This window comes from Protopterus annectens, chromosome 12.part0, assembly GCF_019279795.1.
Source record: "Protopterus annectens isolate FY-2018-M chromosome 12.part0, PAN1.0, whole genome shotgun sequence".
Lineage (NCBI taxonomy): Eukaryota > Metazoa > Chordata > Ceratodontiformes > Protopteridae > Protopterus > Protopterus annectens.
In genome coordinates this window covers 606,332,640-606,358,731 of record NC_056746.1, presented here as the reverse complement: position 1 = coordinate 606,358,731, position 26,092 = coordinate 606,332,640, and the positions used below count along the sequence as shown (strand labels likewise).

The following is a 26,092-nucleotide window of genomic DNA, read 5'->3' as shown; positions in this document are numbered from 1 at the left end:
ATGACCATCCGGAACTTCTTCTTCTTTACAAAGGTGTTGAGTCTGCTGAGGTCCAAGATGGGCCTCCAGTCCCCTGTTTTCTTTGGAACTAAAAAGAATCTGGAGTAGGTTCCAGATCCTATTTGGTCTGCTGGGACTGGCTGGATGACTGTCTTTTCCTGCAGTCTTTGAATTTCTATGGCTGCTTGATCCCTGAGACTGGGTGGAACATCTGGGATTTACCTTCATACGGGGGGAGGGGGGTTCTGAGATCGGAATGACATAACATCTGGTAACAATTCTTTGTACCCAAGAATCTTTTGTAATTTCTAGCCAGGCTTCTGGATACAAAGACAAGTGACCCCCGACTGCCTCCAGAGTAGGACAGTCGGGTCTCCTTTCAGGAGCGCTGGTAGGGTTTGCCAAAGAACTGATCACTGTCACCCTGGTTTTGCGGACCCCCTCTGCCGCTTGGGTGGCGTCTTCTATTATTACCCCCTCCTCTGACCCTGGAGGGGGAGTTCACTACGTGTGTTCTGAAAAGCTCCTTGGGACTTCCGGAACCACATTTTTCCTCCCTTTTGCCCTTTAGGGTAAGGTCTAGTAGGGATGGAAAAACGGACTCCTATGGAAGATAGTCTTTCCATCTTGTTCACACCTAGTGAGGGTCTCCTTGACTTTAGGCCTGAAAAGGGATGAGCCATCAAATGGGGTATTAATGAAGGAAGACTTGAAGGCTTCCGCAAAGGAGCATAAGCACATCCAGGAATGTCTCCAAAGAGATATTGCTGAACTCGCTGCCCGACTTGAACCATTGGCTGCATAGGAAATGAGCCACATGGACGAGTTAACTATGGAATTAAGGGTATTGAGCTGGGATGTCACCTTATCAGGAACGCCTTCAGCTGTAATACCCTGTAGAGTATCTCCAAGCTCTTTAAGGAGATCTCTTTGAAGACGGGTACAATGTGTCAAATAGTTGAGCGATCACATAGCAAAAGTCACTGAACTAAAAATGCATTTCCCATACCTGTCCATAATCCTGGAATCTCTATTAGGAGGATGAACAGTAGAAGAGGTTTCAGACATCTCTTTCCTTGGTGGCCACCGCCACCACCATGGCATCAACCGGCACTCCCTTGGTAAGGAACATTTTGTCTTGTGGTGATGTAATAAACTTGTTGGGCCTCCAAGGGACAGTTTCCACAGTATCAGGAGACTCCCATGCCCTTCGAGCAACCAACTCCATTAGTTCATCGAAGGGTGGGGTCACCCAGGAGGTGGAGGGTTGAGACCCAAAAGCCTTCAAAAGCACCGACTCATCATCAGTAAGGCTAATGGACTACCAGTCACCCCTCTGTTTCAGGACTTCAAGGATATCAGCAAAGGACCAAGAAAAAGCACCCAAATGAAGCCAAAGGTCACTAGTCCCTCTGAAATGCTTTATTCGATAGTACATCCAAACCCTTAAGCGCTTTCATCAAAAGAATTTTGACTTCATCAGAACAATGACATTCTCAAATAACGAAATTAAATACCCCTCAAATAAATCAGAATAGACAAGTATTCAACCAATACCATACAATCAATTTAAATAAATAATTAACCCCTTAGATGACCACAACTGATAAAATGTTATATAAAAACGTGAAAATGTTATAAAAATAAAACTGTATAAATATATGAAGCACAACCTTACTGAATAATACATGTTCATGCTAAAAATGAAATTAAAAAATCACACAATAAATAAAGTCAGACAATGAAAAAATTACAATATAAATGTGTAATTTAAATCTTAGCTGCTTTTTCTTTTAAAGCCAATACAATAGAAATAAAATCATTAAGACCTGGATATACATTAGCTGTGGCTTCGTTTGGGTGCTTTTTCTTGGTTATTTGTCTTGTTTTATAGCATCCACCACTGCTTTTATATCAGCAAAGGAGATATCCTCCGAGGGGGACTGTGGGGGCCCTTCTGACTCCTCTAAGTCAGTGTCTGATGTGACAGACTCCTGTGGGGAGTCTAAATGCCTCCTCTTGCAAAGCTTCTTCCTGGGAACCTCATTAGTGGGAACTTCTGGTGAGGTCTCAGTAGAACATGGGTCACCCAATGGGGCTACCTGAGTCTTTGGATCTTGATGCTTTACAGGGACCTGTGCTGTAGAGGTAGAAAACGGCACTTTTGGGGATGAGGAGGAAGGCCCTGATGATGTGGGAGTCTTGGAAGACATAATTCTCTTCATGGCATCAAAGGCACCACTGGTACGACGTGAGGAAGTAGCCGGTTCCAAAGAAGATGGCATCCTCCTCGGTGCCGACACAGTGGGCTCCAACCCAGAGGAAGAAGCTGAGTTCATCCATGCCGAAGCTCTGAACAGAAGGGTCGGAACTGACCCAACGGTTCGAATCCCCCCCCCCAGAGTCGGCCAGAGAGTGTCAGCTCCCAGACTCCTCGAACGGCACAGAAGTAGTCTGAGTTGACGGAGCCGATGGCACTGGAACAGGCCTCGACTCCGAAGGTTCCACAATCATCAGTTCCACCTCCCCCAGCTCCGAAGGCCCGGCTCAGCTCGGAGGAGTAGATACAGTAGGTAAAACAGTCTTCGGCTCTGAAACCGATTGGGCCAAAGCCGATAATTTGGCTTGAGCTGGATTCTCAAGGAGCCTCTGCACCACTCGGTCCACATCCACATCCACATCGGAGAGGCTCCTCGAAGAATGAGTCGAAGGGATCGACAAAGCCACCAACTGTAAAATAGGTGATGTCAAAGTTTCGGGGACCGGCTCCAAAAAACAAGCTCAGTGCTTGGTTCCGAGGACTGCAGTACCGGTGACCGCACCTTCTCAGCAAGTCTCATTGCCGAAGACTTTGGCTCCGAAGAAGCTTTCGACAATTTTGATCCCTTTGAAGATTTTGAAGTCTGGTCGGCCTTGTCCAGCGATTCTTGGAAATCTGGTTTTAGCAAACCCCTGTCTACCAGTTTCCTCCTGCGTTCCAGCAAGACCTTGCTGCTAAAAGAATGACAAATGGAGCAGTCCTCCTGGAGATGGACTGCTCCCAAACAGTACAAAAAACAAAGAGCCAGCACAATTGACTTCAAAATAGCTTTGTATTCATAAATACATACAGCAAACAGACCGGTTTCGGCTGGATAAACACAACCTTCCTCAGTGTAAAAAGCACCAAACAAGTAGTATGCTGTTTAAATAATATACAGCCATTTCCCATTGGTAGAATACTCATAAATATTCATTAAGTCCTGGTGGGAATAAACCCCCTAACTTGATGATCCACTTTCTTTCTTTATTATTTAGAATATTATGCCATTCAGTTTTATTGAGGCGATTACCATGAATAACATCAATCACCATGAAATTAAACTGTGCAGTGGGATGCAATAAATGATGTTTATATAAAGCATTTGTGATTTTTTTATGTTTAATATTACTTATATGTTCTGAAATCCGTGATCTTAATGGACGAGAAGTCTGTCCTATGTAGAAAGCTCCACATTGGCAAGTAGCGAGGTAGACAACCCAATCATTGCTACAATTGGCAAAAAAGCCTACACCATAAACCCTGGAGCAATTTCTACTAGAAAAAGCCTTGGCTGTAGTCACATATCTACAGTTCGAGCAATGACCACATGGAAAACATCCATATAAGGCTTTACCTGACAATGTGGTCTGTTTGTGTGTGGGGAATTTAGTGTCACAGTGCTTATAATGATTGAAATAGGACTTCAAATTTTTCCCATTCCTATATGAGAAAATACATCTGTTTGGAATAAAATTAGCAATATTGTTATCAGATTGAAGAATGTTCCAATTCCTATGAACACTATCCAAAAGGCAATTAGTGTTACGAGCATAGGTGGTAACAAATCTTAATGTAGTGGGTGTAACAGCAGTTTTGTCTCTATATTGAAGTAATTCTGACCTATCCATGTTATGTACCTGATTTTTGGCCATTGTAATATTCCCAACCTGGTATCCTCGTTGTATAAATCTGTCCGTTAGGTCTCTCTCATTCAAACAAAATGTATGTGTCTTGGAACAGATACGTTTGGCCCTTATAAACTGTGATTTAGGAATATTCCTAGTGATGTGTGGTGGATGGTAACTGGAAGCATGTAGGACTGAATTATATTGTGGGAACTTTCTAAACATTTCACTGTCCAAAGTGCCATCTGGCAACTTATGTATAAGAACATCCAAAAAGGTGATGTTATTTTTATCATGATGTTCAGTGAAAGTCAGTCCCCACTGATTTGTATTAAGATATGAAACAAAATCAACCAGTCCAGATTCATTTCCCCTCCAAACCAACCACACATCATCTAGGTATCGCCTCCATATGTCCATATCATGTAGAAAGGTGTTTTTGGAAACATCATAAATAATATTAGACTCAACATAAGCCATGAAAAGGTCATGATATGGGGGCAAAGGATGCCCCCATGGCTGTACCTTTGATTTGCCAGAAACACAGATTTTTGTAATTAAATACATTACATGTTAGGACATATCTGGCCATATCAATCAAAAAAGAATTGAACAGTGGAGAATACAGTTTAGCAACATCTAGCCAATGTGCCAAGGCTTTCAATCCTGCCTGGTGTGGTATATTCGTGTAGAGTGCACTCACATCTAGTGTACATAAGAACCAATCAGGTTCAAGTTGTGTATCAGATATTATTTGTAGAAAGTTAGTAGTATCCTTTAACCTAGATCTGATAAATGGTAATAATGGTTTCAAATGTTTAGTCAAAAACATAGACAGAGGCTCTGTAACATAGCCCCTGCCAGATACTATGGGTCTGCCCGGAGGATTATCAACATTCTTATGGATTTTAGGTAAAAAGTAAATATATTGTGCATGGGAATCCACTATAGACAAATGTTGAAAGACTTCATTGTTAATGATACCACGATCCTTGGCATCAACAAGAAAACACTTTATACATTTAACAAATCTTGAAGTCGGATCGACAGACATAAGAGAATAGTATCTAGTATCAAAAAGCTGTCTCCGAGCCTCCCTATCATAATCCGTCCAGTTTTGCACAACCACAGCCCCACCCTTATCAGCTGTAGTAATAACAATATCCTTGTTATTCTGTAGGTCACATATAGCCTGTCTCTCCATAGAGGATACATTGTTATATTTGACAACAGCATCAGAACTAAAATAGTATAGATCCTTGAGCACACTATTTAAAAATAGGTGGACTGTGTCATGCCTAGGTGGTACAAAACTGGATTTATGGTAAGTAAATTTACCATGGTCTATATTATAACCAGAATCACCAAAATGTAATCTTAGGTTAAGCAATCTACAGAAATTAACTACATCTTGAGCAAGTGCATCTTCAGAAATCATAAACCCAGGTATGAAACTGAGACCTTTATTCAGAATGGAGATATGTGTAGGGGATAAAACAACATCAGACAAGTTTAGCACATTATTGGAATCTACATCATTCAATTTTTCAGAGCCATTGCTAATAGGCCTTGAATATTTTGAACCCTTCCGATGTTTACGCCCCCGCTCGCTTACTTCTAAAGGGACAACCCTGGTGTTCTTTTGGGAGAGGGTGACCCCGATGCTGCCAGGGATTCGTTATCTGTACCAGACGACGATCGTCACAAGATGAAGTGGTCCCATTATAATTTTTACGAAAATGGACCTAGGTCTTTACGCTTCAAGGTAGAAGCTGGAGGGTTATTAAACCTCACATGCTTGGTCTGATACAAAAATGGATTTCCACGTAGGTAATCTTCCTGGTCCCCATGGAATTTCTTCATTTTCCTAGATTTCAATTCAGCATCATATTTTTTAAGGTCAACTGCTACCTTATTCAGTTTAGCTTCAAAGGAAGGTTCCTTTTCGAAAACCTTAAGTTTATCCGCTAGAGCAGTAATGCCTGTAAGACCCCTATCAATAGCCCTATTGTGAAAATTTAACAATTCAATAACAAAAGCCATAGTGGCTTCCTGTTGTATTTTGGACCAATTTTTGGTCAGCTCCTCATCCATATTATTGACATGTGGGACCGTACGAATACGTAATCCCCACAGTGGGCTCCAACCCAGAGGAAGAAGCTGAGTTCATCCGTGCCGAAGCTCTGAGCAGAAGGGTCGGAACTGACCCAACGGTTCAAATCCCCCCCCCCCCAGAGTCGGCCAGAGAGTGTCAGCTCCCAGACTCCTCGAACGGCACAGAAGTAGTCTGAGTTGACAGAGCCGATGGCACTGGAACAGGCCTCGACTCTGAAGGTTCCACAATCATCAGTTCCACCTCCCCCAGTTCTGAAGGCCCAGCTCAGTTCGGAGGAGTAGATACAGTAGGTAAAACAGTCTTCGGCTCCGAAACCGATTGGGCCAAAGCCGATAACAATTTGGCTTGAGCTGGATTCTCAAGGAGCCTCTGCACCACTCAGTCCACATCCACATCCACATCGGAGAGGCTCCTTGAAGAATTAGTCGCAGGGATCGACAAAGCCACCGACTGTAAAATAGGTGATGTCAAAGTTTCGGGGACCGGCTCCAAAAAACAAGCTCAGTGCTTGGTTCCGAGGACTGCAGAACCGGTGACCGCACCTTCTCAGCAAGTCTCATTGCTGAAGACTTTGGCTCCGAAGAAGCTTTCGACAATTTTGATCCCTTTGAAGATTTTGAAGTCTGGTCGGCCTTGTCCAGCGATTCTTGGAAATCTGGTTTTAGCAAACCCCTGTCTACCAGTTTCCTCCTGCGTTCCAGCAAGACCTTGCTGCTAAAAGAATGACAAATGGAGCAGTCCTCCTGGAGATGGACTGCTCCCAAACAGTACACACAACTGACATGCAGATCTGTAATTGACATTTTCTGCCCACACTTAGGGCATTTCTTGAATCCAGACTTTTGTTCATAATTCAATGCCTAAGTTATCTATGTATATATATATATATATAAACTGTCTAGACACAACACCACTCTAGACAAATAAAAAACAATCTAAACAGTTGAATAACTATTGAACACACACACACACACTAAGAAAACATTAAAGCTGCAAAAAGCTAACAGCTACAACTATTAAGCTAACTCTTAAACTGCAAAAATTTGAAACTTCTAAACTTCTAAACTTTTAAAACAGGATAGGGAAGAAACTGAAATACGGCCAAAGAAGGGCCTAAGAGCAGCCGCTCTATAAAGACAAAAAAAAAAAAATGATCAAAAAGAGAAAAAAGACAATGTCTAAACAAAAACCTAAGACTAACTAGCCAAGAAACACACATATTTGTAAGAAAAATCTAAGTTAACTGTCTAACAGTAATTTGAAAAAGGTAATACTGGCTCGAGCTCCACTCTCGACCTCCAATCTATTGCAGCAGCAAACTAGATCTGAGGTGAGGCAGAGAGCATCATGAGATAGGGACTTGGCCTCAAGCTACTCTAAAACCTCGAGCTTATAAAAGCGGCCAACTCGGAGCCGAGGGATCAGCTCCGAACCCATGTGAAATAATGAACGGTGAGATTGAACAACTTCACATTTATTATTTTCTCTTTAAAGAGATATACTCAGCTTAGTTCAACCCATTCTCTCTCTCTCTTTCTGGGACCCCTATCATGTATAGATTCTTCCTGTGTCTTGTATTGTTAACTTTCTATTTAAATCAGGAATTCCTCTCACATCACGTGTCTGCTTTCTATAACATCGAATTGGCTTCTGCTTGCTAACAAATCATCTCCACATCTCTATTTTCATATTCAAACCTCTTCAGGTAATACTACAAAGCCATGCAACTGGGAAGTACATGCAGGCTTTTCACCACTCCTTTTTCTTCAAACATTCCCATGACTACTTGGTTCACTAAGACTGATTTCAGTTGTTAAGAACTCATCTTGTAAATGTTTCAACTTGTTAAATATATGTGTCATGTATAACAAATGACATGCATCTAAGATCACTTTTTTTTTTCTTAATAAACTGCGTTTTTGGTAAATTTACACGAATAATTGTAGTAGCAACTGGAGAAGACACCTTTCTTCCTGGAGCACCAAAAGATTCATACCTACCTGAAATTTTAGAGCCCCATGCCAAAATATTGCTTTGTATCCTGACAAGAAATTTTATATTAACAATACCAAAGTATGTGGTATTGAAAAAAAGTGTCCTTGTCCATAACAAATGATTATGTAAACTGTGGTCCTAACCCCCACCCACTAAATACAGACAAAATATTGAACTGTACTATATCCATTAGATATGGATATAATTACCACAGTCCCCATTTGCTCACTGTATGGCATAAGCATTTCAGTGGATCACCTAGAGCCAATGTTTTCCATGAAACCAAAAAACATAATGGACATTTTCTAGATACAAAAAAAAATACACCTAAAATAAACTAAACAATCCATGAAAATGAAACAGGTAATCTTTAGCAGAAATTGAACTGTATGATGTTAAATAACATAGAAAATTCCCAAAGATCTCTAATGTTAAAAATGACGGGATTAATTTTTGTTCAATTACAATGTACTGCAGCTTTTAGAGAAATGAATACTTACAGTCACTGTTCTGTTTTTTCATAGCTCCCATTTTTGTAGTTCAGTGGCTCTATGATGAGGAACAACTGAGAGTAGAAAATATTCAGCTGGAAAACCAGTCATTAACTGAAAAACAGTGGAATTATATTCAGAATCTGGGTCGAGAACTGAAAAACTCCCTCCGAGATGTTCTGTTAGTATACATTTTTCATTGATTTGTAATTGCCGGATTTAATTTAAATATTGTATATGCTTTTTTATCTATTTACTATAATAAGAAGAAATGAAGAGCATTGGTTCATATTTCTGCATGCTATGTAATATGCTGTTTTATCATATAAATTTTTATAAATCTCTTGTTGATTTAAGAATGTATTATCAGTGTTGTTTTACTATGATCGCATGCCATTAGCACTCAATATTTATTATTCTGATTTTTTATTCAGATTTTTTCCAAAATGTTTTTTATTCATTTTATAACACAATAACTTAACAGTATCGTAACAAGAAAAAAACAATAAACTATACACAATGTCCATAACAACTAAAAAAGCAATATACATAGGTGAACACTTAATATTTCTGTGACAGATTAGACAATTTTATCCAATCAATTAAAGGATGAGTTGTGTTGTTAGTCCTTGCTTTTATAGTATCAATCTCATTCTTACAAATGTATTTCACAAGATGAATAAACTCATCTTTAAAGATAGGAGTAGATTGGGATTTCCAATTTTTAGTAACAATTTTCCTTGCTATAGAGAGGATATCATAGCCATAGTAAAACTGTTTGGTTTCTAGGAATGACTTCAGGAACAGGAACATTGAAAAGGATAAGGGAGTCAGTTATTATGCAGTTGTCATTCCATAAAGCTTTACAAAGATATTTAAAGTCTAACCAAAATGAGGAAATTGTTTTGCAATTAACAACCATGTGTAATCAGTCAGCATCAGGGTGTCCACATCTCCAGCATTTAATTTAATTTTTCTTGTACATTATTGCTAGTCTATGTGGGGTGAAAAAACATCTATGTAAAAATTTCCATGTGTTTACATGCCAGAACAGAGAAGATGTGGATTCCTTCACTGACTATAAACAAAATTGTTTATCTTTTTTCTGAGAATACTTGTCTATTAACTTCACTTGAATAATTCCAAAAAGAAAAAAAAAAGTTATGTCATACCATAATGTTCCATCTGTGTTGTCAATCTTCACCAATCCTTGACAGTGGGTTCAGTTCCGAACCGAGTCAGATATTTACTTCAGCTCATGCTCTCCAAACTCTGCAGCCAGGCTCTACCCATGATGCTCCTCTCAGAGATTACCTCAGATCGAGTTTGCCAATAAGTGGCAGTCAGATATGAAAGATTATGGTTACATGATAGTCAGTTTAACCAAGGCCAAATATGAGTCCTTAAAAAGAAACTGGCCAAGCACTAAATTCGGTCTACTAATTGCCTCAGGATAGAGGAAGGTGGGTGGGGATGTCAAGGATTGGTGAAGTTCGATAACACAGATGGAACGTCAAGGTAAGACATAACTTCTTTATCTGATGTTGTCAATCTTCACCCAATCCTTGACAGTGGGACAGAGTCCCCAGCTACTTTAGCCTTGAGAGGTCTCACGGAAGAATATTTCTAAGCACCATACAGCCAAAGGATGCTCGTCCTCTTCATACCTGATACAATTTGTAATGAGTGATAAAGGTATGACGAGAAGACCAAGTGGCTGCTGCACAAATGTTGCCTAAAGAAGCTCTGGCATGAAAGACTGCAGACGTAGCTGCTGCTCTTGTAGAATGGGCTTAAACTGTTTTTGAGAGCTAGAGTCCTTTAGAATGATAAATGAATGTGATGCAGTTTCTAAGCCATTTAGCCAAGGTAACATTAGAAACTGGATTACCTAGATGGAGAGAAGAAAATGCCACAAAAAGTTGGTTTGATTTTCTAAACTCTTTAGTCCTGTGAAGATAAAAATGTAGTTGTCTGTGCACGTCAAGTAAATGGGAGCATATTCTCCCTTGTTTGAAAAATTTATGAAAAAGACTGGTAACTGTAGAGTCTGATTAATATTAGTCTCAGAAACAGCCTTGGGCAGAAAGGATGGATTAGTTTGAAGTGTAACTCTATCCTTATGAAAAATTAAGTATGGGGGTTCGCACGACAGGGACTGAAGTTCTGAGACCCTTCTGAGACCCTTCTGGCAGAAGTGATAGCCACCAAAAATAAGGCTTTCCAACAAAGATGTTTTAAGTCACAAGTTGCTGATGGTTCAAAGGGGTTCACAGTCAGGGCCTGAAGAACTACAATTAGATCCCAAGGGGGAAAGAGGTTCTTTAAATGGAGGTCTTAGCATTAGGAGGCCTTTTGGGAATGCTTTACAGAGTTTGTGTGACATTAGAGAGGCACCATCCAGTCCTATATGAAAGTTCAAAATTGTCTCTAGGTGAACTTTAATTATTGATGCAGTGGAACCCAACTGTTAAAGTGAAGCCAGAAAATTAACACTTTGTGGATAGGACTGGAATAAGGGTCTATCTCATTATCCAGAGCCCATCTAGCAAAATTCTCCCATTTACTATGGTATAATTTCCTTGTAGATGATTTGTGATGAGCGACAATAATTTGTCAGACAGATGAAGAAAGAGAAGGATGCCTGGCAATCATGGGAACTGGAAAAACCATGCAGTGAGCTTGGGGTTTTGGAGATTCAGATGCACCATGTCCTCTGGGTGAGACAGCAGATCTGGAGCTGAGTCCAAAATCTACAGTTTCCAAATTAAATGAAGCCACAGGAAGGGAAACCAAACTCGTTGATGCCAGAAGGGTGCAATGAGGAGTATTGAATTTTCCATCCTTTTAGCTTTCTTCAGGAACTGTGAATTGAGAAGAATTGAGGAAAAGGCATAGAGCAGAGCGGGAGGCCAATCATGGAGAACAGCATCTCTGGGTGACTTCCCTTAAGGGGATTAGGGCAAAGTAGCTTCTGTACTTGTTTAGAGAGGCAAATAGATTGCAGCAAGGTTGGCCCCAGTGGTGAAAAATGTTGTTAGCCTCTGCTTGATTGAGATTGTGAGGCAAGACAATAATTCTGCTCAGTTTGTCTGCTATCACATTGGAGTTCCCTAGAATGTGCATTACTGTGAGAAAGTGGTTGGAAGAAATTGCCCATTGCCAAACTCTGAGTGTTTCTTGACACAATGGGTAAAATTTGGTTCCCCCTTGTTTGTCTACCAGACTACTGACATGTTGACCGTCTGAATCTCTACTGTTCCTAGAGGGAGGACAGCTTGGAATCCTTGCAGTGCTAACAGCACTGCTCTCATCTCTAGTACATTGATGTGCAAGTTGGCCTCCAATTGGGACCACATGTCTTGGACTGTCCTTCCCAGATAATGCCCCCCACCATGTCTGGGAAGCATCCATGGTCACTATAGCTTGGGGCTGGGGAAGAATGAAAGAATGACTCAAGAGAATCTGGTTGGAGTGTAGCCATTGGTATATCTGCATGTAGTATTTCATCAAGGAAACTAGAGTGATTGCTGCTGCCATGGAGCCTAATGTTTGAAGAACTAATTTTGCTGGGACCTTGTTGTTGTGTAGTAAATTGACCGACCTGGGAGCTTATACATTGTAGCCTTTCTGGAGGGAGAGATACAATTCCAGAGACAGTGTTTAAGTGAACTCCAATGAAATCCAGTTGTTCAGCGGGTTGAAGTGTGGACTTTTCGAAATTTATAGCTATTCCTAGAGATGTACAGAGATGTATAGTGTAATCTTTTGCCCGTTCTAACAGATGCCTTGTGGCAGTGGTGAGGAGCCAGCCGTCAAGGTATGGAAATACTCGAAAACCTTTCAGTCTTAGATGAGCTGCTACCACTGCCATGCATTTGGTGAACACTCTGGGGGCTGCGGTGAGTCCAAAGGTCAGGGCTCTGAATTGGAAATGGCTGGCTCCCAGCCACAAGCACAAAAACCTCCTGGAGTTCTTTTCCATTTTCATGTGGTAGTAAGCATCTTGGAGGTCGCAACAGCACATCCACTCATCTTTTTCCAAGAATGGAAGTATTGACTGAACCATGACCATCTGGAATTTGGTTTGTTGAACTGCCTTGTTGAATTGGCTGAGATCCAAGATGGGTCTCTAGTCCCCTGTTTTCTTGGGCACTAAAAAGAATCTTGAGTAAAATCCAGATCATTTTTGGTCTGGTGAGAGTTCTATCATTAACATTTGCCAGACAGATTGGTGCAGAAAAAGCCATGCCCGACTGCCTCCAGAGGTGGGCAATCAGGCCCCCATTCAGAGGTACTGGTAGGAAGCATCAGAGAAGGTCTCTCTGGATCCATGATTTTGTAATCCATTTCTGCTTCTAGGGCGGCGTCTTCCATTGCTTCCCCCTCTGCCCTGGGAGAAGTTTTTGCCTCGTGAATCCTGGAAAGGCCCTTTGGATTTTTTAAACCATAGTCTCCCATTCCTCTGGTTCCTACAGTAGTACGGTCTTTGAGAGTGGAGAAATGTATGCCAATGGCAGAAGGGGTCTTACCATCCTTTTCACATCTGGCTAGGGTATCCTTTACCTTGGGACCAAAAAGGGAAGATCCGTAAAACGGAGCGTTGACAAATGGCACTTCAAATGGCTCCACAAAGTCACACAATGCCTTCTGATGGCTATGCCTGATCCTGCTGCCCTAGTTGTCCCTTCAGTTGCATGGGCAATGAGCCTCATGGATGAGTTAGAAATTGCTTCTAGGGTTGCAAGGTGAGAAGTAAATTTTTCCAGTACCCCTTCAGCCACTGCTCCTTCGAAGGTATCCGAGAGCTCCTTGATCAGCTCCCTCTGCAGTCTTGTAAAGTGCGCCATATAATTCAAGGACCTTAGAGTGAAGGTCGTTGAAGCTCTATGACATCGGGCATCTTCCACACCTGCTGAGCGATCAGTTTAATGAGATCATCAGCAGGTGGAGAGGTCCAAGAAGTAGAGGGTTGGGCACAAAAAGCCTCCAGATATACTGATTCCTCCAAGGAAGGTTGGGAGGAGGACCTGTCACCCCTCTGTTTCAGGATTTCTAGGATGTCCTTGAAGGAAACATCATCAGGGGGTGACCTGGGGGAACCTTCCCCTTCATCAAAATTAGTATCTTCAGTGAAAGACTCTTCTGGAGAGTCTAAGTGCTTCCTCTTCCACTTTCTTTTTGCAAGGACTTCCTTGGGGGGATGATCTGGGGAAGTATCCAAAGAGGAGACTAATAAAGTAAGTGTTACCTGAAACTTTTGTGCCCACTGTCCTGGAGATGAGACTGATGCTAGCTCAGGTTGAGGAGATACAGAGATCTGTCCTGACAGGGATGGCAAAGACTGTGAGTCTCCAATAGACAAGGCCTTCTCCATAATCCAGAAGGCTGGCTGGCCCGTAGAGGGGATGGGAGCCAGAGCCGAAATAGACTCCTTCAGAACCAAGGTCACACCCCAAACAGAGGAGGCAGCCCCTGGAACAGAAGCCTGGTTTGACACGACAAAGGCTGAGGCACTGAGAGACACAGATGGCTCAGAAGGAGACAAAAAGGTACCATGCATCTCGGACCTGACCAGAGAGTCTCAACCCCAAGAGGTCTCTGGTCCCGAAAGCTCAGAGGAACTCAAGGCAGCTCTCAGAACCAGAGATGAAGATGCTACTGGAACCAAGACAGTCAAAGCCGGGAGAGTCTAGATCAATGGCTCCAAAGGTTCAGCAAGAGTTGTTGGAGGAGGATATGGGGGTGTCACAAGATGACTGGTTCCAACACCGGTGTGGCTGAGAACCGAGGACAATCCCCTCACTGCCAGCAGCTGAACCACCAGTCTCATAATATCTGCCTTTGAGAGACTGTTAGTAGATTGAAGAAATGCACTGGAAGGAGATTTAAGGGGTCTTACTTCCACAATGGGACTTGGGAGTTTGTCTTTGAAAGGGTCTGTAGATGCAGAATAGGATATTTTTGGGAGCGGAGGCAGTCCTAATTGCTTTGGTACTGATGCATCAGTAGCTGCCGAAGAAGTAGTTGTCAGCTCCAAAGCCAGTTTAGAATTAGTTCCAGATAAACCCTCTGGTGCCGATGAACTCTTCGGTACCGATGTAGATTTAGCCATTTTTCGTGACGGTTCTGAGGACCTTGGAACCAAGGAAGGGCTTTTCTTAGAAGCAGGTGACGATGATGAGGAGGATGTGCTAGCTTTGGTCCTGGACTCAGAAATGGCCTCGTCAAATCTAGATTTAAGGAGTCCTTTCAAAATTAACTTATTCTTTCTTTCAGTTAAAGTTTGGGTTGAAAACCCATAGCAAATGGAACAGTTTTCTTGGAGATGGATCTTGCCAAGACAGTAAATGCATGAAGTATGCCTGTCTGAGATAGGCATTTTGCCCTCACATTTTTTACACGTCTTAAACCCAGAGGTGCCTTTAGAGGATTTAGTAGGAGAAGGTTTTTCCTGTTGTTGCTGTTCAGTAATAATAACAGATAGAACCTGTCATCCAATCACACGACAGAATAGAGTGAGAGGAATACAAATAGAAAGTTTTTTTTTTTTGGATAGGTAGAGAAATGCCAACGATTGGTGGCCACGGTGGTGCAGTGGTTAGCATTGCCGCCTCACAGCAAGAGGTTCTCCAGTTCGATCCTCGGCTGGGGTGCCTCTCTGCGGAGTGTCTGTCCCCCCTGTGGTCGCGTGGGTTTCCCTCCCCGTGTTCTTCTTCCTCTCACATCCCGTGGATTGGACACCTAAATTGGCCCTAGGTGTGCGCAGTGGAGTGCCTTCTGTGGAGGTTTGGCCGCCTGCACTGACACCCACACAAAAACACCACTGCCAATTCATTGACATGGACAAGGTGTGTGATGTGGCTAACTTAAAAAACCAAAAAAAAAAGAAGAAGAAGAAGAAGAAGAAGAGAAATGCCAACGATGGTATTCAAGACTACCTTAAAAGGTAAATAAAGAAGAGGAAAGGGAACCAGTGATGGTACTCAACAGTCTACCAATGGTAGAAGTAAAGAAGAAAGAGGAATATAGCTTTGATAAGTAAGAGAAGAGTGGGTAGATAATACAAAGACTTATAAAAGGATTAGAGAAAATTAGATATTTCAAAGAAAGGAAGTCTATAATTGAGACAATACTCACAAAATAGGCCAAGGCTCGAGAGAAGGAAATGAATGCGTCTGGTCTACAAAGTGGCAAACGAGATCTGAGGTAATCTCTGAGGAGCATCATGGGTAGAACCTAGTTTGAGACTTTGGAGAGTGCGAGCTGAAGTAAATGGCTGACTCAGTTCTGAGGTTTGGAACCGAACCCACAGGTATTGGATGAAGATTGACAACATCAGATCATCTGTTTTGCTAAAATCATTTCTGAGAATTTTATAAATAACAGACATATATGAAGTGTTCTTGGGTGAGCTATTAATAATTTCTGAGATAAAATCCAAGATTTTTAAGTTACTCATTGTGTGCCTCTAATGAAGGTATGAGCTTAGTATGTATAAAATCCTTACAAATTTGGATGTCCAGCCAACTGCAAATTTGAAAACTATATCTGCTGATCAAATAGTCTACAGAAATTATTTTATTAGCTGAGAGAAATTGATTCCAATATAATAGGTCACCCTTCTTAAATTCTAACATTTTCTGAGTATCAAAAGATATTAAACATTCATTTATGTAAGCAATAGGAAACATAATTATTAATAAATTATTAATTAATTGATTAGAAAACATAAGCTTTCTAAGATCTTATTCACTGGCGAAGCTCTATTATTCCGATTTTTGAGAACGTGCCTGTGCAGTTTAAATGCAGAGGGAAAACCTAAGCAATCTAAGCTAAGTATATGATTCTGCTGCTGTGTTAATGACTAAGACAAGGGATGCACAATGCTAATTTTTGAGAGGTCACTTTGTGATGAGCTGAATAGCTAAGCAGACATGTATTAGGCACTGAATAGTGACAGCAGACTGTGCCAAGGGATGCATAATAAACAGAAGTGTAGTGCTAACCGGAAAAGCCATGTTAAACTGCTTCACAGCTAGAGGAGTGCTACAGAAAGATGAATGACCGATGTAATGATCTTCACAAAAAAGGTACACAGAGCAGCCAAGTCACTGTGAGCTCACATGTGCAATATAGTGCCACTAAGCTGCATCTTGTGCTCATGCTGCACTAGAAGGGGTGCATAGACCACTGTGGGGGCTGCACAGCAAAGTGCCTCCCATATACATTATATAAATGGGAGGAAATGGGCTAGAAAGGAAACAGAAGAAGAGCAACCAGAAGTAAACACCACAAGGGTAGCCATAAGTTATGACAGATGGGATGGCATTTTTTTGTTGAGAAGGAGACCTTTTTTCATATATATAGAAAAGAATTGTAGGTGGGTAAAGCAGTGAAGGAAGGTTGTGGATGGAAGAGAAGTAGAATGGTGAATAGCCCAGACAGCTGGCTCATAGACAGGACCCTGGAAGTTAGGTTTGGGAAGACCACCTCCATAAAGAGGACGGTCATCAGTGAAGTCCCCCAGTTTCTGTGCTGGGTTCGCTCCTCTTTGGTATATATATTTCGGAAGTCAAAGCCAATGTCAAGAGTCTGTGGCTTACCAAGCCTACAGATGATTGCAAGCTAGGAGCAATCATTGAACAGCTACTATACTAACATCAATACTAACATTACAATACTACATTACAACATAACAATACTAACCCCCCAATACTAACATTTTACAGGAAGGTCTAACAATGACAAACGACTAGTGCCAAAGCACAGCTTAAAACTTATTGCCAAGAAATACTTAATAGAACCCTTTGGGAGGTTGGCCACCCAAAGAAACTATCTCATTCATAAAACAATCCTAAAAGTGGACACAGCAGTCAGGGATTTGGGGGCCCATGTAGAAAGTAACCTGGCTTTTGAACAGCATGTATCTACGGTAGTAAGAAATAAGAAGTTGTGTACTCACCATAATGTTCCATCTGAGTAGGTAAACTACATTTGTCAGCAACCTATGGGGTCTTCGGATCCATATCGGATCTGAGCCGACAGTTTCCAACAGCATAGATCCGAGCTCCAAGCTCCTCCCCTACCCATAATCCCCTGCCAACCCTACCTGACCTCTGATCGAGTTTGCCCACAGCTAGATAAGCATACAAAAATCACCCGCAAAACTAGCTACATACCCTTACCATAAGGAAGGTAACATCTCGAACATCCGAAGGTCAGGGGGACGGAGGGGGGGTCAGTTGCTGACAAATGAAGTTTACCTACTCAGATGGAACGTTATGGTGAGTACATAACTTCTTAATCTTAAGTAGTTAACTTCATTTGTGCATCAACCTATGGGACAGAGTCCCCAACTACCTAAATCTTGGGCGGTCCTCAAGGAAGGATGTTCCGGAGCACTGCAGAGCCAAAGGATGCTCTCCCTCTGGAGACAATATCCAGCTTGTAGTGATTAATGAAGGTATGAGACGAAGCCCATGTTGCTGCTGAGCAGATATCATCCAACGAGAGTCTAGAACGAAAGGCCGCTGAGGTAGAGACAGACCGGGTAGAGTGGGCATGAACTCCTAGAGGTGCGGGCCGACCAGTACTTTCATATGCCAACAGAATACACTGAGAAATCCATCTGGACAGTGTGACTTTGGCAACAGCCTTTCCTAAGTTAAATTTGTCAAATGAAATGAACAGCTGATCTGATTGCCTATGACCAGCTGTTCTGTGTAAATAAAAGCGCAGTTGTCTGTGCAGATCCAACAGATGTAATTAGAAGTTATGTACTCACCATAACGTTCCATCTGAGTAGGTGACTTCATTCGGATGCAACTGTGGTGGGATCCCCGATCTATGATCCGAGCGCACAAATTCAAAGCGGCCCTGAGCTCCCTCTTCCTCCTCCTTACCCCTGCCTAGCCCTTGAAGCCCCTGACTGACCCTGTTTTTGAGTTTGCCCCCAAATACTGACCACACAAAATACTAAAAGCATACCGCCTATAAAGGTCAGGGGGGGAGGATAGGAGATCCAATGAAGTCACTACCTCAGATGGATAATGGTGGTGAGTACATAACTTAATACTCTTTCTGTAGGCAGACTTCATTCTTCGATAGCAACCTGTGGACAGAGTCTAGCTACCTGAATCTTGGGGATGCATGAAGGATGGGAAGGATGTTCAAGAGCAATCCTCTAGAAACATGTCTTCTACAACATGAGACTTGTAATGAGAGAAATAAAAAAGTGAGGCTAGGCCCAGAGAGCTGCTGCCACGAAGACTCAAAACAAGAACTGCACGGACTTAAAGTGCGTGGGACGATGAGCTAGATTAGTCTGAGGAGCAACCTCCCTCTGAGGAGCAGGTGCCTGAGAAGTGTCATATGCCAATATGCAGATATTAGCAATTAGATCCATTTACTTTTACCCACGACAAGCTACCCAAAGCAAATTTAGCAAGAGAGACCTAACAGCTGATCTGATGATGTGATAAGCTGTCCTCATAATATATAAAAACGAATTGAATGCAATTTGTTCCCCTTTGTTTTGGTAGTTGGGAAAAAACTGGCAAATTAATTGACTGGTTAATATTCGATTCGGATGCAATTTTGGAAGAAAGGATGGATTGGTCCTGAGATAGACTCTATCTTTGTGGAAGGACAAATAAGGTGGTTTTGCACAAAGGGCCTGAAGCTCAGAAACCCTTCTGGCTGAAGTGATAGCTACAAGAAAGGCAGTCTTCCATGATAAGAATTTTAGATCTACAGAAGCTACAGGTTCAAAGGGAGGGGCAGTAAGGGCCTGCAATACTAAAGTTAAATCCCAAGGAGGGACAACCTCCTTCACTGGAGGTCTGAGTAAGAAGGTACCCTTCAGAAAGGCCTTGCATAACTTGGAGGAGATCAACGGTCCAAGGTCCTGTCCAATGTGATAGTGAGAGTTAGCCGCCAACTGTACCTTGACTGTGGAAGAACTGGCCCCTGATCGAAGAGTCCTGTTAGGAAATCTAACACCGCAGGCAACGGAGCTGTGAAAGGATCTAGATCTCTGTGCCTGCCCAAATAGAAAAACGTTTCCATTTGCTATCATAGACCTGTCTGGTGGATGGCTTATGAGCAGCCACCAGAATAGCTTTGACCTGGGAAGAGATACCAGGAGTCCTAATTAAGGTTGGAACTGGATCAACCAAGCCGTGAGCTTGAGACTGTCCAGATTGGGGTCTGGAAGATCCAATGGATGGGTTATGAGATCCAGAATTGGATCCAGAATCCAGGAGGATTGATTTTGTGAGACCAAAGATACGGGAACCAAGGTTGTCGAGGCCAGAATGGGGCAATGAGGATCATCTTGTTCTGCAACCGACTGGCTTTCTGCAGAAACCTCAACATCAGCGGAAGTGGAGGATAAGCATAAAGGAGACCGGGGGCCAAGCATGCACCAGAGAGTCTCCTGGGGATTCCCCTGGTGGGGAATTAGAGCGAAGAAATTGTTGCATTTCGCATTTGAAGCAGAGGCGAAAAGATCGCAACAAGGTCGACCCCAAGTGGACAATATCTGGTTCGCTACTTTTGGGTTGAGAGACCACTCGTACGGAGAAAGGATGGTGCGACTGAGCTTGTCTGCTAAAATGTTGGACCGTCCCGGAATGTGCATTGCTATGAGAAAGCAGTTGGGGGAAATCGCCCATTCCCACACCCTCATGGCCCCCCGACACAGGGGATAGGACCTGGTGCCTCCCTGTTTGTTGATGTACCAGACTACTGACATATTGTCCGTCTGGATTGCAATAGCTCCTGTAGGAAGAAGGCTCTGAAGTGCTTGCAATGCCAGGAGCACCGCCCTCATTTCTAGGACATTTATATGCAGAGAGGTCTCTGTGCTGTTCCACGTGCCTTGGACAATCTTTCCATAGAATGCCCCCCACCCGAGGCAAGAGGAGTCCGTGGTCACTGTGGTTAGGGAAATGCATAGAAAAGGGTCTTCCTTCTGGAGGTCCAGGGATTGAAGCCACCATAACAGGGCATCCCTGCAAACCCTGCTGACCGGGAATAGAGTGGTACAGAGGAATTGCAGAAAGACCACTGAACTTGAAGGGTCCATTGAAGAACTCGCATGTTCAGACGGCATGAATTAGGTTGATGGTGGCCGCCATCAAACCCAAAGCCCTCAGGACCAAGCTGCAGTTAGTGAAGGTAGGAGGATTGCTGTCACATGACACCTCAGGTCCACACTCTGTCTGGGGTTAAGAGGGCTAGATGCCTGGTGTCCAACCTTCCTCCTATGAAATCTATAATTTGAGTTGGAGAAAGGAAAGATTTCTCTATGTTGATAGTAATGCCCAGCCTTGGTGCTAGTTGAAGGAAGTAGTTTCTGGCTGAGCACAGAAGATGCCTTGATGATGCGGTCAGGAGCCAGCCGTCCAGGTACGGAAAAACCTGAATCCCTGCAGCCTCAGGTGGGCCGCTACCACTGACAGAACCTTGGTGAACACCCTGGGGCTGAGGTGAGACCAAAGGGAGGACCCTGAACTGATAATGACTGGCTCCCAGCCGGAAGCGAAGAAACCTCCTGAATCGTCTGTCCATCCCAATGTGGTAGTACGCATCCTTGAGGTCTATGGAACACATCCAGTCGTTCTCCCTCAGGAGGGAGTATGGATTGCAGAGTGACCATCCAGAACTTTTGCTTGGTTACTGACAGGTTCAACAGGGAAAGGTCTAAAATTGGTCTTAAGTCCCCCGTCTTCTTTGGCACCAAGAAGAACCTGGAGTAAAAGCCTAATCCATACTGATCTGGGGACATGCTGGATGGCTCTTTTCTAGCAGCTGCTCGATTTCGAGAGCTGCCGCCTCCCTCTGCTCAGGTGGGACATCTGGGAGGCTGGGATTGTGAGGGATCTTGATTAGGGGATTGAATATCCTCTGGATATGATGAAGCACCCAACTGTCTGTTGTTATGGACTCCCAAGAAGTCAGGTGCATCGAACGCAGCCCGACTGCCTCCAGAGTGGACAGCCGGGCAACCCTTCAGGGCTGCTGCGTGGGTCTCTCAGAGAAGGGTTCTCTGGACCCAAAATTGCCGAGCCCCCTGCCTCTAGCACGGCATCCTCCCGTCCTCCTCTGCCACGGAAGGACTGGTTATCCAGAGCAGGTTGGGACTGCTGCGACTTCTGGAACCACATCTTCTTCTGTCCCTTTTGGTTCTTGGAGAAGGACGTCTGGGGAGCTGAGAAGAGGACTCCGGCGACAGACAGCGTCTTCCGTCCTTTTCGCTCTGGACTAATGTCTGCGAACAGTCTTGCCAAACAAGGCAGAACCATCGAAAGGGGCATTAGCGAAAGTCGCCTTAAAGGGCTCAGCAAAATCACAATGGCAGAGCCAGGCCTGTCGCCTCATGACAAGGCCTGCTCTGCTGTCTCTAGCGGCTCCCTCAGTAGCATGCGACCGCAGCCGCATAGTTGTATTGGATACAGATCTGAGAGTGGCCATTCGGTGGAGTAAACCTGTTTATCCTCACTCGAGATGGACTCGGGGACCACCGTACTCTTTAATCAGATCTCGCTGCATCCTAATGACATGTGCCATGTAGTTCAGCTGACCTCAAGGAGAAGGTAGCTGAACTAAACACTCGCTTCCCAATCGATCCATCGAGCGGGACTCCTTGTCCGGAGGATGGACGGAGGGACTCTCCTGGGCCAATTCCCTTTAGTGGCTGCAGCCATCATCATGGCATCTACTGGGGACCCTTACTCCAGTGAGTGCGGTCTGATGGAGGAGAAAGAATGCGGTCCGGTCTTTGGGATAGGCTCAATGGTGTCTGGATCCTTCCACACCCTGATAGATATAAGATCTACCAGGGGTCAGCAGGAGGACACCCAAGAGGTAGAAGGGCCCGCCTCGAATGCCTCCAAGAACACAGACTCATCCGAAGAAGCCTTAGGGCAGACCACCCCTGATCCTTAACATCTCCATGATGTCTCCAAATGAGACGTCCTCAGGGGTGACCTAGGGGAACCTTCCCTTCATCCAAGTCCGTGTCTTCAGTGAAGGACTCAGGGGAGTCCATGTGCCTCCACTTGCACTTGTGAGGTACTTCATCGGGGCTGTCCGAGGAGTACTCTTCAGCAGATGGATGTTCCAACGGAACCACTTGGGACATCAAGGCAGGCTGTCCCTGGGACTGGCTGGTGGGGGCCTGGCCCAACTGCAATGGAGTGCAGGATGGAGCCGTGGCAGGGACCGGGGTCCGGATGTCCTCGACAGTGCCCTTTCCATAACGTTGAAAGCCGAGGGAGCCAGCTTCTCTAAGCCCGAGAGCAGACCCCACTCGGATCCGGCGTGCGGATCGGAGTCGGAGCGAAACCGTCGGATCCGAGACCAGTGTGCTCCGACCTGGGCGGGCGAAGGCACACCAGCTCCCTCGGATCCGAGGCTCGGCCCTCGGCTCCGAGAGGTCGGATCCAGTACCCAAAGCACTCAAGGGATGGGACGGATCCGAGGTGCCCGACCAATCGGATCCGACCCACCCCGGATCCAAATCTGCACGGCGCCAAAGCTCCGAACCCGTGGTATGGGTCGGAGAAGGAGCTAAGGGGCGAAAAAGGTCGGCCTCCCGGTTGGGGGCTAGGAGCACTCCCATTTGCATTTGGGCCTGGATGAATTTCCTCATCATCCGGTCCATATCAGCTTCGCTCATAGAAAAGGTCGATCTAGAGGAGGCCACCGAAGCGACCTAGAGAGCCTCGGTGACCTCCTGGAAGGGCTAGCCTCCTCCTCCTCGGGTCCAGGAGAGAACCGAGGGAGTGGAGCCGAGGAGGAGGAAAGCTAGAAGGCACAGGGAAGCCCGCTTAGATGGAGGAGCCGAGCTGGAAGCTTCGGCTCTCCTCTTGTGGTGCTTCTCCTGTGCCTCTCCTTCTGTCTCTCCCTAGAAGAATCCTTCCCCTCCGGCAACTTTAAGGGAGGTTGAGTCCCAGCCGGAGGGAGAACTCACAGCAACAAGTTGCTGACTGGAGGGCAGAGGCAAGCAGTATCTGGGGTAAAGACCCGCCAGCACCAACTTCGACCTCCGTTCCCTTAAAGCTCGGGGTTGAACCCTGCACAAATGGTACAACCAGAAGACAGGTGTTCAACCCCAAGCATTCGCACGAGTGTGGCCATCTGCTGGGGACAGCTTATGGCCACACTCGGTACATTTCGAAAAGACAGCCTTAGGGGCTTTAGACATTACACCTAAGGCCTAAACACACACACACACAAACAAACTACGAAAACCCGTGAAAATTTAACTAAAGAGGGAGGAAAGCCTTAACCACACACAACTCTAACTATATTTATAACAAAAAAAGAGAATTTGAAAAATTTTCCTGTCAGAAAACTACACTTATCTCAAAACCACGCCAGGAGCTCTAGAATTCCGTTGCTTCTTGAAAAGCGGCAAACGAAATCTGAGGTCAGTCAGGGCTTGGCAAGGGGTTATGGGTAAGAGGGAGGAGCTAGGAGCTCGGAGCCTAAGCTTTTGAATTGCCGGCTCGGATCCGAGATCGGATCCGATACCCACAGGTTGCAGACGAATGAAGTCTGCCTACTTCAGATCTTATGTTCCCCTTTGTTTTGATAGTTGGAAAAAAAACTGGTAGGTTAATGGACTGATTAATATTCGATTCGGATGCAATTTTTGGAAGAAAGGAGGGATTGGTCCTGAGGTAGACTCTGTCTTTGTGGAAGGACAAATAAGGTGGTTTTGCACAAAGGGCTTGAATTTCGGAAACCCTTCGAGCTGAGGTGATAGCTACAAGAAAGACAGTTTTCCATGATAAGAATTTTAGATCTACTGAAGCTACAGGTTCAAAGGGAGGGGCTGTAAGTGCCTGCAATACCAAAGTTAAATCCCAAGGAGGGACTGCTTTCTTCACCGGGGGTCTGAGTAAGAAGGTACCCTTCAGAAAGGCCTTGCATAATTTGAAGGAGATCAACGGTCCAAGGTCGCTTCCTACGTGATAGCGAGAGTTAGCCGCCAACTGAACCTTGACTTTAGAGGAGCTGGCGCCCTGATCGAAGAGTCCTGGTAGGAAATCTAACACCGCAGGCAACGGAGCTGTGAAAGGATCTAGATCTCTGTGCTCTGCCCAAATAGAAAAACGTTTCCATTTGCTATCATAGACCTTTCTGGTGGATGGCTTATGCGCCGCCACCAGAATAGCTTTGACCTCGGAAGAGATACCGGGAGTCCTAGCTAACCTTGGAACTGGATCAACCAAGCCGTGAGCTTGAGACTGTCCAGATTTGGGGTCGGAAGATCCAATGGATGGGTTATGAGATCCAGAATGGGATCCAGAATCCAGGGAGGATTCACTAGGTGAGACCAAAGATACAGGAACCAAGCCTGGCGAGGCCAGAATGGGGCAATGAGGATTATCTTGTTCTGCAACCGACTGGCTTTCTGAAGAAACTTCAACATCAGCGAAAGAGGAGGATAAGCATAAAGGAGACAGGGGGGCCAAGCATGCACCAGAGCGTCTTGTGGGGATTCCCCGGGTGGGGGATTTAGAGCGAAGTAGTCGCATTTCGCATTTGAAGGAGAGGCGAAAATATCGCAACAAGGTTGACCCCAAGTGGAGAATATCTGCTTCGCTACTTTTGGGTTCAGAGACCACTCGTATGGCGAGAGGATGGTGCGACTCAACTTGTCTGCTAAAATGTTGGACCATCCCGGAATGTGCTTCGCTATGAGAAAGCGGTTGGTGTAAATCGCCCATTCCCACACTCTCATGGCCTCTCGACAAAGGGGATAAGACCTGGTTCCTCCCTGTTTGTTGATGTACCAGACTACTGCCATGTTGTCCGTCTGGATTGCAATCGTTCCTACGGGAAGAAGGCTCTGTAGTGCTTGCAATGCCAAAAGCACCGCCCTCATCTCTAGGACATTTATATGCAGAGAGGTCTCCGTGCTGTTCCACGTGCCTTGGACTGACCTGCCCGCACAATGCCCCCCCCCCCACCCAAGGCGAGAGGAGTCCGTGGTCACCGTGGTTAGGGAAGGGGACATAGAAAAGGGGCGCCCCTTCTGGAGGTCCAGGGATTGGAGCCACCATAACAGGGCATCCTTGCAAACCCTGCTGAGGGGAATAGAGTGGTACAGAGGGAATTGCAGAAAAGGACCAATTCCGCCGGGGGTGCCTGGGGTAGGAGGATGGCCCGCACATGGAGTCTTAAGGTCCACACTCTGTCTGGAGTTAAGAGGGCTAGATGCCTGTTTGTGTCCAACCTTGCTCCGATGAAATCTATGGTTTGAATTGGAGAAAGGAAAGATTTCTCTATGTTGATAGTAATCCCCAGCCGGGCCGCTAGGTGAAGAAAGGAGTTTCTGGCTATGCAGAGTAGATGCCTTGTGGGGGCGGTCAGGAGCCAGCCGTCTAGGTATGGGAAAACCTGAATGCCCTGCAGTCGCAGGTGGGCCGCTATCACTGACAGAACTTTGGTGAACACCCTGGGGGCTGTGGTGAGACCAAAGGGAAGGGCCCTGAATTGGTAATGGCTGGCTCCTAGCTGGAAGCTGAGAAACCTCCTGGATCGT

General features: G+C 44.6%; 1 protein-coding gene across 1 annotated transcript in view; it reads left to right on the top strand.

Moving 5' to 3' along the window:
* Window positions 1-26,092, top strand: part of LOC122817347 (carboxylesterase notum2-like) — a 334,692-nt gene that overhangs the window by 206,083 nt on the left and 102,517 nt on the right. The window contains exon 10 of the mRNA XM_044090554.1: window positions 8,563-8,710. Within this exon, the coding sequence (XP_043946489.1) occupies window positions 8,563-8,710 (148 nt within the window). The remainder of the gene's footprint in view (window positions 1-8,562; window positions 8,711-26,092) is intronic.